The sequence below is a fragment of the Pipistrellus hanaki genome (genome assembly GCF_964339955.1).
Source record: "Pipistrellus hanaki genome assembly, chromosome: 8".
NCBI lineage: Eukaryota > Metazoa > Chordata > Mammalia > Chiroptera > Vespertilionidae > Pipistrellus > Pipistrellus hanaki.
In genome coordinates this window covers 21,958,849-21,972,787 of record NC_140510.1, presented here as the reverse complement: position 1 = coordinate 21,972,787, position 13,939 = coordinate 21,958,849, and the positions used below count along the sequence as shown (strand labels likewise).

General features: G+C 34.7%; 1 protein-coding gene across 1 annotated transcript in view; it reads left to right on the top strand.

The window, feature by feature from the left end:
• The window catches only part of LRP1B (LDL receptor related protein 1B), a 1,553,318-nt gene that overhangs the window by 1,019,762 nt on the left and 519,617 nt on the right, over nt 1-13,939 (top strand). The window contains exons 24-27 of the mRNA XM_084892846.1: nt 1,069-1,266; nt 3,084-3,288; nt 12,194-12,358; nt 13,045-13,289. Of these exons, the coding sequence (XP_084748972.1) occupies nt 1,069-1,266; nt 3,084-3,288; nt 12,194-12,358; nt 13,045-13,289 (813 nt within the window). The remainder of the gene's footprint in view (nt 1-1,068; nt 1,267-3,083; nt 3,289-12,193; nt 12,359-13,044; nt 13,290-13,939) is intronic.

Here is a 13,939-nt window from a genome sequence, read left to right as displayed (position 1 = left end):
TAATATTCGCAACATTAGCCTTAGAGATTGGTGACCTAAAAGGAAAAGAGAGTAGGTTCCCTCATCTTGAAAGCTTCTCTCCAAGTTTACAAACCTATTAACCAGACTTAGAACCTACAAACCCATTAACCAGACTTAGCTCTTACAAACCCATTAGCCAGACTTAGCTCTTACAAACCCATTAACCAGACTTAGATCCACCTTCTGGGAGGAACACTGTGGACAGGGCTGATTATAGCAACTCACTTTCAAAGGGTATATCTACATTTGGGATAGGAAAACCAATTTTTCTAAAGGGAAGTGCAGAGAGTTGACACTAATATGAAAATGGGGGAAATCTTTGCAAGCCTGGCTCTCTTCCTCAAAAATATATTCATCAAACAGAATTCAAGTGTAAATTATAATAGTATGTTGGCCAGTACTTGGTACAGAGCTTGATACATTTTTAAAATAGTAACAATTTTTGGTAACTTTTGAATATTTAAACTTTTTTCAGGTACAAAATATAAAACTTTAATCTTATTTCTGTTTTTAAAGTTTCTCGCTTTCTTCCCACTCAGGCCTGATCTAGACTTAAAGGGGATAAGTGTACTTATGACTCTTTTGGATTGTGGAGAACATTAAATCTTCATTCTATGGGGTCCACTTCTTAACTTTTCACCCATCAGTTGTTTTTATAGAAATCCTCTTCCTATTGGATCTTTCTCCTTCATTGACCTGTAGGCATGTGATGAGTTGAGTGGCAGAACTAGTTTTAGCCCATTCTTAGCATTTTCTGTGGTTTTCCTGAGGTTTGGATTGTCAGCTGGAACTTCATAAAAACAGAAAATCTTCCATGTTGTCTTTGAATTACAAAAATGTATACTATATTTTATTAAATACAATAAACCTAAATTATTCAAGTTTTTTCTTTTAATTTTGGGGAAAACTTATTGCTTCTTAAATGACAGAGAATTATATAATAAATTATACTTTTAAATGAATGGATTATGACCTCAAGCATTTTATTATACTTACCAAAGTACATGAATATTTTCATAAATTTATTAAAAATAAATTTAATTTCAGATCCCTTTGAAGCATTCATCATCTTTTCTATTCGCCATGAAATCAGAAGGATTGATCTTCATAAAAGAGACTATAGTTTACTTGTTCCTGGATTGAGAAACACAATAGCTCTTGATTTTCACTTCAATCAAAGTTTACTTTATTGGACAGATGTTGTAGAAGACAGAATATACCGAGGCAAGCTTTCTGAAAGTGGAGGTACGTATGATACAATTTTAACTTAATGTTTACTTAGTTTTTAACTGCAAATTCCAGAAAAAATATATTGTAATCAAAAGAAGTTTAGATTAATCTTTGGCTGTTGGTTCTTTATCTCTCTTCCCTAATATATGTAAAACCTGCGATGTCACATATACCTGTGAGAACATGTTGGGGGAGTGAGTGGTGAAGGCCTGCGGTATTCATTCCATTTTTAAATTGTGGGCTTTACCACTGACATGTGGTGAAGAAATGTATTTATAAGAAAAACAGTGACTATCTTCTGCATGCTAACGATTATATTTGTGAGTTACAAAAAGTTGTTTTTATTTTGTTATAATCTTGCAGACTATCTCAAAGAAATAGTGAAGGAATTTTTGTAAAGACTGCTAATATGAGCTTATTTTTTTTGCCATGTTTTGACTTATCTCTTCTTTATAATCTAGGCTTTTCTTAAGTAGCAAGCGTTTGAGATGAATATATATATATATATATATATATATATATATATATATATATATTATCTTGAAACTGTTATATCTGTGTAGCAGTTCAATGCCCAGATATTTTTATGAAATTCTAAATTCCTCCTTAAGTCACATTTGCACTTTGAGAAAAATGGTAATATTTAAGCATATAGTATGGTTATGATGGATGAATTTGTGTCCTGTGTCATATTGCAAGATGCCAGTTTCAAATGATGGATTTAGATCTATGGAATTAGATGGTTAATTGTTTAAAAAACACACTTAAAATGTCTAACTACAATCACTTGTAATGACATAAACTATGAAGGGTTATCTATGAGACAAAGGTGTTTTTAAAATATTCTGTTTAAATTGTAAAAGAAGCTAAGGAGTGCATAAATAAGAGTATTGGTGGACATTACAAGTTACTTATTTTTATTTAGGCCACACTACATGCCTTCTTCCATTATTTGCAAATGTGTAATATCTTGCAAATTTTATGGCCTAGGGGTGGGGGTAAAGGGAGTGTGATTTGGAGCTTATCTCCTTTCAGGTTAAATGCAATAAAAGCTCTCCTATCTGTCATGCTTCTAAAAACAGTGGGTGCTAGTAACAAAATAAACTGATGGACGAAGTGATCCAGACACTCGAAGCATGGAACAGAGAGCAGGATCTCAGAGGGAGGCAGAGTGGGTGGGTGGGAGGTAATCAACCAAAGAATTTGTATGCATAACCCATGGATACTGAGAATAGGGTGCTGCAAGCCTGGGGTGAGGAGCAGGGGTGGGCTGGAGGGGACCAATGGGGTGGGGATAGGGGGCATAGGTAATACTTTCAACAATGATGAATTATTTTTAAATAAATAAATAAATAAATAAATAAATAAATAAATAAATAAAATAGTGAATGCCAATTAATTATGATGCTGTTGCCACAGGTGAACTTTTTCCCCCTTTATTCTATCCATGAGGGTCAACATTTAAATTAAAGTGCATTGATTTCAACAACTGCATCATTATTACTCTCAATATCTCTTATTCTGCCTAAAAAGTCAGAAAGAAGGAATAACATTTTTGTAACCTAAGTATTGTTATTAGCTTTAGAAGTCTAGTCCACTGTCACTGAAAAGACCTAAGAGATTAAACATTTCTGGTGGGGGGAAAAACAAAAATACAGTGATTCTAAATGTGGGACCTGTTTCATTTCCTTTGTGCCAAGTATTACTTTTGCACTCTGTCTCTGAGTTGATATAATGTTTACATGCATTATAGGACTAATAAGTAGGCCTTTTCCTTTATGCGTAATATGTTTCGTGAGTGAGTACAAGTGTTCCTTTCCCTTCTGCTGCAGGTGTAAGTGCAATCGAAGTGGTTGTAGAGCATGGCCTAGCCACCCCAGAAGGGCTGACGGTTGACTGGATAGCAGGCAATATATACTGGATAGACAGCAATCTGGACCAAATTGAAGTGGCCAAACTTGATGGTTCTTTAAGAACGACACTGATAGCAGGAGCCATGGAGCATCCTAGGGCTATTGCTTTGGACCCAAGATATGGGTAAGAAGTTTGCCTTTCACACATCCACTTTGGCATAAAAATATAACCTTTTAAATTAGTGTCAAGTTCAATTACCTCATAAATTATGAGTTCAAAGTGCTTATTTTGTGCATATGTGTATATGTATATGTGTGTGTGTAGAATGATTGCATATATATATATAATTATACACATATATAATTTTATATACTGTATATATTAATTTATTATCTTGAGTTTGATTATATGTTTTTATATAGATACTTTTTAGAGGATATAAATTTTTAATGTAACAGCAATAGGTAGGCCTGTTGAAAGCTATTTTAACTCTACTTTGAAGCAATAATTTAGTGACATGCTCTTTGACCTACCCAAAATACTATAATTGTGTCTAATGGTTGCAATTCACAGTCTTTGATCCCAATAGTCACAGATATTAACCACCTCACTTGTACATGTACTTGGAGTCAGTTTAAAAGATAATCAGTACAAGCTTGAAAGAGCCCATTGGTGAGATGCTGTCTGTTGGGACATTTGAAAGACAAGGCATATGATTCTGGAAAACAAGGTCAGATGTGGAGTAACTCAGGTTATTGCCCCCGCTGTTTCCTGTGTGTTCTTCGGTGAGACAGCAGAAGGGAGGCCCTGGATTGGGAGCCAGAAATGAGGGTTCCAGTCACGTTGTTCTCTGGAGAAGATACTCAAGTGTATGATCTTCCCTTAGATTTTAGTTTTCTTGTTTGTGAATCAGAGAGAATAGTATATATATATATATATTTATTATTACTAGGTTGTTTTTGAGAAGGTAGTAAGTATTATACATGGGAGAGAATATATAAATGATGTATGTGAGAACACTTTATTACTGTTATTTATTTTCTTGGTCATTATTTTTTTAAGTTTAAAGTCATTGTCAAGTCTAAAGGATAGTAGAAAAGACATTATTTGGGGCTCTGTACCGTTAAATAATACCAAGTCCAGGGAGCACCAATGGAACTGGTGAGATGCAGAAGAGGGCAAAGGGAGCTTTGTGTTTCTTCAGCTTCCTGGTTGCCCAGACTGTCTTGTGCTCTGGTTTGTGCCCAAGACCAGAAAACAGTAGATTGGGAAGTTTGTTTGTTTATTTTTCCTTTCCTCACTTCAGACACAGAAATTAAAGGGGAAAAGCAGCTTTTCTACAGCAGGGTTCCGAACTGGCAAACCTCATTGATGTGCTTGCTTTCTCTTCCACAGTGTTTTAAAATATATTTGAATTAGTTGCCAAAACTTAAAATATTGAGAGAGTTTGCATACAGCTATGGATTTCTGACTTCTTTTGAAAACTAGGGAGATCTGTCAGCAATGAGCATAGCATTGCTCATTTTTAACTTGGGGGTACTTCTCTAGTTCTTAGTTTACACTTTGCCCCTTCCACGCCTTGCCTCCTATAATAATTAATTCACTAAGAAGAAATGATCTCTGTTTAATGAGAAGTTCCCCCTTTTTTAAAAGACACTATTTCTGAGGTTACAAATGGATTGCTGATCCTGAGCCTTTACTTCCTACAAAGGTTTCTTGTCAACAAAAGCTATACCCTCAGTGTAACAGCTATTGGTGAGAAATCTTCACCCATTATACCTAACTTGTACCAGCACCTTATCTGCACAAGAAACTTTTTGTATAAGGGGAAAGTGATATCTTAGAGAGAGTTGTAGGTTTAGCATTTATGCCAACACAATAGGAAAATGGTGAATGCCTCCCAAATTCCAATTGGCACAAAGAGAAAAACAAACAAACAATAAAATAGGTGGATGAACATTTTTAAAGTATATGACCAAACAAAACAGTAAAACTAGGAGGTAAAACTTCATTTTCTACAACTTTGAACTGACAACACTAGGATAAACTTATTCATCTCAGTTTGTTTTGGGAATTTCCAATCTGATAGGAGAAACTGAAAACAAACACAAAAAAACACACAACCCCCAAATACCATTTAAGTGAAATTTTAAGACACTATTTCAATCATATAAAGGAACCTTCAAGAGTAAAATATCCTCCAAGATTGAAAGTTAAATAGAGCTAGCCTGTGAGTAGGAAAAACCTGATAATGCTTCAGAGAAAGTTGCTGCCTTTTGTTATTAATGGCTACTACATAAGTGTGAGGCTAATTAAAATAACTACAGTGGTACTACTAGTAAAATGAAAACAAATGGGTGAAGAAATAACACATAATTATTTGTTTATGGCATAAATGACGTAAATTTCAAAGTTCTGATGATTGTACTAATTTATTCAAGACTAGGAATGAATTGGAAGGTTGACAGGCTTGAGTGTTTTGATATGATAGGATTTTTATTGTTAACATATTTTATAGAGGATTGATACAACTATGATATGAAGTTTCTATACACACCTTTAAAGCTCAGTTATATTGATAGTAATTAAATTTTAAAAGGTAGGGCAGCCAAAACTGGTTTGGCTCAGTGGATAGAGCATCGGCCTGTGGACTGAAAGGTCCCAGGTTTGATTCCGGTCAAGGGCATGTACCTCTGTTGCGGGCACATCCCCAGTAGGGGCTTGCAAGAGGCAGCTGATTGATGTCTCTCTCTCATCGATGTTTCTAACTCTCTATCCTTCTCTTCTTCTCTGTAAAAAAATCAATAAAATATATTTATAAATAAGTAAATAAATAAAAGGTGGAGTAAATATTAAAACATTTCAAGTTCATCTAATATTTTGGTAAAAAGTACAAAAATATTTTTTAAACATTGGACCTTTCATAAGGTAGGCTGAGAGCATAGTAAAATTAAGCACACCCACACACTTAACTTCTAAGGTAAGCTAAGCACATAAAAAGCAACACTGGAAAATAATTGGTGCTATTAACATATTCAGAAATTAACATAAGGTGTCCTCTATTTCTCACATTATTCACAAAATATGCAAAGAAGCTGTGAACCAAAATTGATAGGAATCCCAAAAACATTCAAACATCTTTTGAAATATTTTGTTTTAGGATAAATCCATTGGATAATTTTTTTAGGAAATATGATTTCTATAAATACTGTTATCATTTCTACTAAATCATAAGCTTTCCGATGGCAAACAAAATTGCTTCCAAATCTAAGAAAACTTACAGTCTTGGTATATATAATTGTGCTTAATAAATTACTGCATACATATGAATAGACTGTTTACATCTAACTTATAGGAACTCAAAGATATACCTTAAAATGTGAACTATGCAATAAAAGTAGAACTAATACTATAAATTTTGTTTACAGTAAAAATGAAAATAAAAAAAGGTTGCAACCAGTCACTTTGCTTCCTCAGCACAGCTGAGGGAAAAAAAAAAAAAAAAAAAAAAAAAAAAAAACTATAACATTAGTCCCATAAAACACATTTATATCACATAAAGTTCCTATAGCAATAAAGGTCTTTGTGACCTATTTTACGGATACCAAAAAAGAAACGTTCTTAATCGACTACTCTGCATCCTAAGCATAGAATCCACTGGTCTTTATTTTATGTTATAAGGCATATTTTTCATCATGCTACATCTTTGCAACACTCTGAGTTTGACTCAGTATCTCAAGTGACAAGTTACTCCAAGGTGGTAAATTGGGGGTTGCTAGGGAAGAGACATTTTTTTGTTGATTCCACTTTAAGCGAATATTCTTATTTCTAAGGTGACCTGAATGAGTACATTAATCTCTTTAAGCATCGAGTATATTATTAGGGAGTAACAAGCACCAGGGATTTGGAATACATCAAGCAGCACTCACTTCAGTGCTCCAACTTCCGTTGCCTTTATTTTTGTGTAACTGTGTGGTGTCTTCCTGCTTCCCTGCTGGCATTTAGTTTTCCTTTGTCAGAGAAACTGGACTCTGCTATAACAATTGCAATTGCTGAAAGCAGGTATAATAATTATGGAGATTAATAAGACATCTAAATAAAATTTTAATTTTATCTGGGAGTGTTCTTAAAGAAAACTTATAAAGGCATCGATGGTTTAAGTAGACCTACAGTATAGATAAGTAACCTCCTTCTTTGCCAAGATCATTTATTTTCACCTTCTGCAGCCTGAGAGGTGATAATGGCCTTTTCATGCCGGTGATGGTACAATTTGTTCATGGTCTATTGGCCTAATTTATTCCTGATACAGACTAACTAACCCATGAATGCAGGAACAGTAGAGTCAGTAGACTGTAGTCTCTTTTTGAAAAGTAATGTGGCTGAACATTTCCATATGTCCTGTAAAAAGGATATTCAGTTTTTGTGTATGTGAAGAAATAGTGCAATCATTGAATTGCTGATACATTGTAACAATAAAAAGGAAGTAATGTGGGAAAAATATTCTCTTGAAGTACCACTGTGTAGAATATACACAAGAATGCCTAGAATTTTATGGAACAATGATCCTTGAAAACAACTTTTTAAATTGATTGTAAACTGATTTAAAAATACTTTCAGGGAAACTAATTCTAGAACATGTTATTTTATAATAAGTGTTGGAAATGTCCCAGTAGAAATGATGAAAGATTAGAGTCATGATGACCAGGACAGGAGAAAAATTTAATGTGGCTATATTTGGTAAAAAAAAGAAAGAAAGAAAAAAAATTGAAGGGCTCACTCATTTTAGAGTGCTGAAAATTGTCCCAAGCCATATTTTCTTCAGTCCACTGGAAACATCTGTTTACAAGTCCACAGTACCTTTTTTTGGTAAAGTTACACACAGAGCACACAGATTTGCAGGGTGATGATACCTGTGTTGGAGTTGCCACACCCACAGAAGGCAGAATTTTTTCAGGTACAAAGATTTAAAGGAGACAGTGGGTCTCCATTTGTCTAGATCTGGTGGTGGCTTATAGGTATTCGGAGTACCTATAACTCAGATTCACTGTGCTTATTTTAGGGATTATTTTTACTTTTTTTTTTTTTCAAATTTGCAAAGTCTCTCTACTTTACCTTGTTTATCAAGATATCACCATAAAATTGATGGGTGCAATATTGCTCTAGTTTTTATTTTAAATATTATTTTTTGAATACGTACTAACTTTAAAGGAAAGCTAACAACTCGTGTCACTGAAAAGATGTGTTCATGGAAAAGCAAATTTGAAGAGAAACAGAATTCATTTTATATTCATTGTTTTCAAGAAAAGACTTTCAACTACTTAATTAAATAGCTTACCAGCTTCATATTAATTAACTTTTGTTCCATTTTAACTGGAAACATTTTATGTATCTACCTATATTTACCTATATATATTTTTTTCTGTTTATATGCTGCTTATAAATTAGTTTATGCTTATATTTCTAGATTAGTATTTTTTCCACACAAAACAATTCTATCTTTAAACATTAGTCTCTCCAGAAAAAAAAAAAAAATTCCCAATAGAAAGATTTTATAGATGTCCTCTACTACATTTTTTAAAAATATTTATGTATTTAATTTTTAGTTATTCTCACTTTTAAATCTTTTTAAATATATTTATTGATTTTTTACAGAGAGGAAGGGAGAGGGATAGAGAGTTAGAAACATTGATGAGAGAGAATCATCGATCAGCTGCCTCCTGCACACCCCCTACTGGGGATGTGCCCGCAACCAAGACACATGCCCTTGACCGGAATCAAACCCGGGACCTTTCACCTGCAGACTGATGCTCTATCCACTGAGCCAAACCGGTTTCGGCACTTTTAAATCTTTGTTATAAAAATGTTCAAATACCCAAATTAAAAGGAATTGCATAATAAACTCCCTCACTTCCTTCACAAAACTTCAATATAAATACATTGTCCTGGTATAATAATGTTTACTTTCATTTCACAACAGTTTACTTAATTTATTCAAATATTTGGTGGTTAAAAAATGAATAATTTGAATGTTGATTTGTGCATATGGTCCCACTACCAGGGTTGTGTAAACTCCTAAAGCTACCCATGAAATTAAATTTATTAAAAAAATATATAAACACATTATTTGAGATTCATTCTGTGATATAAACCAAATCTTTTGACCTACTCCTCTGAATTCTTTTCTCATGGCTTTCACTTGTGGTTACTTTATAAAGTGAATCTTTGTTCACATATATGCTCCTGTAACACTTAAGCATTGGCATTAGCATTACTTATAATTCCTCATTTCTTTAACAGTTTGGAGAGATTGAGTTTTATCTTTTAAAATATTCTCTGTGAATATGTGCATGTTTATTATGCTTGTACAAACACAACTACTTTCTATGTGCTAGCCATCTTGTTCAATAAATTATTTATATCCATCACTTCATGAAATGATCCCAACAATTATGACTGTTATACTTTATCATTTACAGAAGAGATGATGGGGTCTGAGATTAATTATGCTGGAGTGACATATCCCAACCTTGATTGCAAGTTGGCCTGACAGAAAAACATATACATTGCCATAAATCAGCATTGACACATCATTTAATAACATTTCTTGAACTTCCATTCCTGTTAAGGTCTCTATCTTTTTTGCTGTTCACCACACTCTTTTAGCACATATACTTACTAAATTGATTATATAACATTTTGAATTGCCCTCTAATCATTTCAAATTTGCAATTCTTATATTCTAAAAGAGACAAAATGCTTCTCAAAACTTGAAGGCAAAATGAGTAGTTTTATACCACTCAACATGTCCTTATATAGACGTAATAACTTTTAAAAAACAAGATACGTTTAATTGGATTTTAAATTCTGTTCCAGTGTATTATGTTACTATTCAAGGCAATCCATCAAATAAGGATCAATCAAAACAATGGAACAGTTGAAAGATAGCAAACGTGTGTAATAATAACAAAGAACACATTTTTCTTACCAATGATTTTACCACTTCTCTCCAAAATGTGTTCAGAACTAATAATAAGAAAGTTTGCTGGACTGTCAGTTTACCTCTGGTCCTCTGTGTCCTCTTTTACCAAATCCCCATGCTACCCACTGGGCTCCACTACCAAAGCAGAGAAAGCAACTAGCCATGCCCTTACCCTGTACTGGATGCTTTCCCTTTGTTATTTTATTTAATGACATTACAGAGTTAGATGTTAAAAGCCTAAGAACATAGCCCAGCCAACATGGCTCAGTGGTTGAGCGATGAACTATGAAGCAGGAGGTCACAGTTTCCAGTAAGGGTACATCCCTGGGTTGTGGTACATCCCACTGTGAGGCATGCAAGAGGCAGCCAATCAATGGTTCTCTCTCATTATTGATGTTTCTATCTCTCTCTCCCTCTCTCTTCCTCTCTTAAATCAACAATATATATGTATATATTACATATTAATATATTTAAATATATAGCATATATATATTTAAAAATGAATAAGGATATAAATTAGATTGTCTGGTTCCCCATTTCCATCTGCCTCTTGCTAGCTACGTAGCCCTGATCAAGTGACTTAACTTCTCTAAGCTAGTGTTCTCATCTGTAAAACACTGATAACTAGCCATGGCCTCATGGTCTAGGAAATGAGATAATCTCTATAAAGCTAAAAATAGTAGGTAGCATGTAGAAAGCACTCAAAACAGTGTTAGCTGTTGTAATGACTGTGGAACTGCTATGTAACCCATGTTACATAAAAACTATAGAAACATGTTTAAGCACTTTAGGTCACTGTCGATTAAACATAAACCATCCATTATGTGTCAGCTTTAAAATTAAAATCTATGACACATCACATTGAATGCCTATTGTGTGGAAGAACTCTTTCTGTACCATGAATTTCTAGAGTTACACTTGGTATTCGGTTAAACAAAAAGTAATGTTCTTTAACCTAAAAACATATATTTTTTGTGTGACAATTGCATATTTGTATATATCAATGTACATGATTTCCTTCTCTTTTTCTTTTAGATCCTCTGTTACATGATATTTTCCACTCATGTGAATCTAAATATCATATCCATGCTGATGACTTCCACACTTAGGACTTCTTCTCTGACATTCTCCCTGTCATACCATACAGATGCCTGGACATGTCTTTCTTGTTGCCTTTAAATCTCAGCATCAAAAAAATCGAAGCTAAATTTGTGACTGCTGTCCACACCACCCACACTCAATTACCAGCTCTTAAAATCTGCTCCTCCTCATTTTCCCCCTTATCACTCAATGAATTTCTTGCATGCCCTCTTCCTATTCTCACTTTGAGTCTGCTAAAACAACAAAACCTATGATTCCATTCTCTACATCAGACCCTACATTCAATCATCAGCTAGGCCTGGCAATTCTACCTTCAAAATGTGTTTTGAATCCACTTCCTTTTCATCATGTTACCACCATACTCCATCCAAACCACTATCATCTTTGACTAATCTTTTGAAATAACCACCTGACACAGCATACCCTTGTCTCATTGTAATCCAGTTATATATAATATCATGTTTCTCTGCCTAATTGTGTTTCATATTCCCTTTCAATAAAATTCCAACTAATAGTCTTATCCCACAAGACCCATAAAATCACCCTCAACTTTATCATATTTTCCTTTCCTCCTCACTCACCGTAGTTCTGATACATTGACCTTATTTCAGTACAAGTTGACCACACACACACACACCCCCATTACTGCCTTTGTATCTGCTGTTTATTTTCCTTGGCATGCTCTTAGCCTGCCCTCCTCATCTTTCTGTGTGACTATTACTTCCTGTAAGTGCATTTTTCCTTTACTACCCTCTCTAAGTAGGTTATTCACCTGCTGTTCTAATAACACACTTTCTTCAAAATATTTATTAGCTGTAATCACATAGTTATGTATTCACATGTTTATTTGGTCTGTCTCCTCCCCTGGACTCTAAACCCCCGGAGGGTAGAGAATGTATCCATTTTCCTCTTGTGTCTGTTTACCTAGCCAGTGCCTAGTATACAGTAGGCATTAAAAAATATTTGTGAAATGAGCGACTGAAACAGTAGCATTTCCTTCTTCTTCAGAATCCTCTTCTGGACAGATTGGGATGCCAATTTCCCTCGCATTGAATCTGCCTCGATGAGTGGTGCTGGGAGGAAAACCATCTACAAAGACATGAAAACCGGGGCGTGGCCTAATGGACTTACTGTGGACCACTTTGAAAAGAGGATAGTCTGGACAGATGCCAGGTTTACAGATAATCTTTGTTCTGTGTTTTCTGTTCCCTTCCTCAGATGACATTTACAGATCCAAAACGTTTTCTAGTATCCATGCATGATGTATACACACATTGAAATAGGTGGTGATTTTTGTTTGGTTTTATTATGGTGATTTTCTGGCAATTGGTGGCTTTTGTTTGTTTTTGTTACGCTGGCTTTTTTTTTTTTTTTTCTGGCACAAATTAGATACAGGTTCACAAAAGTAGTTTCATCATCTATCTAAGAAATAAAATCACATCACTATATTATTTGAGTGAGGTTTTTTTTTTTTTTTTTTAATTGATTATGGTCTCACATAATTGTCCTTATTCCCCCATTCCCATCCCAAACCCCTCCCTAGATATGCCCCTCCTTCCAACCCCCGTTGTCCATGGCCACTGGCTAGGCCCATATGTATGCACACAAGTCCTTTGGTTGATCTCTTCCCTTTACCCCCATCCACCCTTAATTTCCCTCTGAGGTTTGAGGGTCTGATCGCTGGTTCTCTTTCTCTGGGTCTGTTTATGTTGTTCATTATTTCCTCTAGATGTATGAGATCATGTGATCCAAGAAATACCCTTGTAAGAACCTAAACTGCAACAAGCCATAATGGTTGTGCTGAGAGGCAAATGAATCGTGAGTTTTGATAAACGACTGATGTATTTGCCTTTCTGTAGGTCAGATGCTATTTATTCAGCCCTCTACGATGGAACGGGAATGATAGAAATCATCCGTGGTCACGAATACCTTTCTCATCCCTTTGCTGTGTCTCTGTATGGGAGTGAGGTCTACTGGACGGACTGGAGGACCAACACATTGTCCAAAGCCAATAAGTGGACAGGCCAGAATGTCAGTGTGATTCAGAAAACCAGTGCACAGCCATTTGACCTTCAGATATACCATCCTAGTCGTCAGCCACAGGGTAAGTGATTGCTATGAATTAACCACCCAGAAAGTATTTTCACCTCCCTCGTATAATATTTGAACTGTAAAGTAGCTGTTCCAATTTAACAGTTATTAATATTTTATGTATATTTTAGGATGAGAGTGGTTCAAGCCTTTATTTTAATGAGCTCAGGATATTTTTTCTTTCCCTTTTTATTTATTTCACATATATAGAGAGAAATCTTAGAAATTAAGAGTTTTACATAAGATTTCACTCATACTACTGAAACTCATGAACAAAAACAACAGTGTGGTGTTGAGAAAAGGGGGTGGTGGGAGAAGGGCATCCTAATATAAGGTGACCTTGGGTAGGAGAAGTTGTGACCTTAGGTAGTGGACACACAGTGCAATATACAGATCTTCTAACATAGAGACCCACATCTGAAACCTGTATGTTCATTTTGACCAATGTCACCCCGATCAATGTAATAAATAAATGAGCAAGTAAATTAGAAATTAAGGGTTTTACACCAACTCTCCACAATTTTAGTCATTGCTATTGCCTCAATAACAGATTACTTTGGGGAGTTTGAATCTCTTACCTCAGGATGATTAGTAAATTTGAGGAAAGCACCCAGGACACACTTATGTTAGCCCACAAGCAGTCACTGTGTAGCATATTGGGAG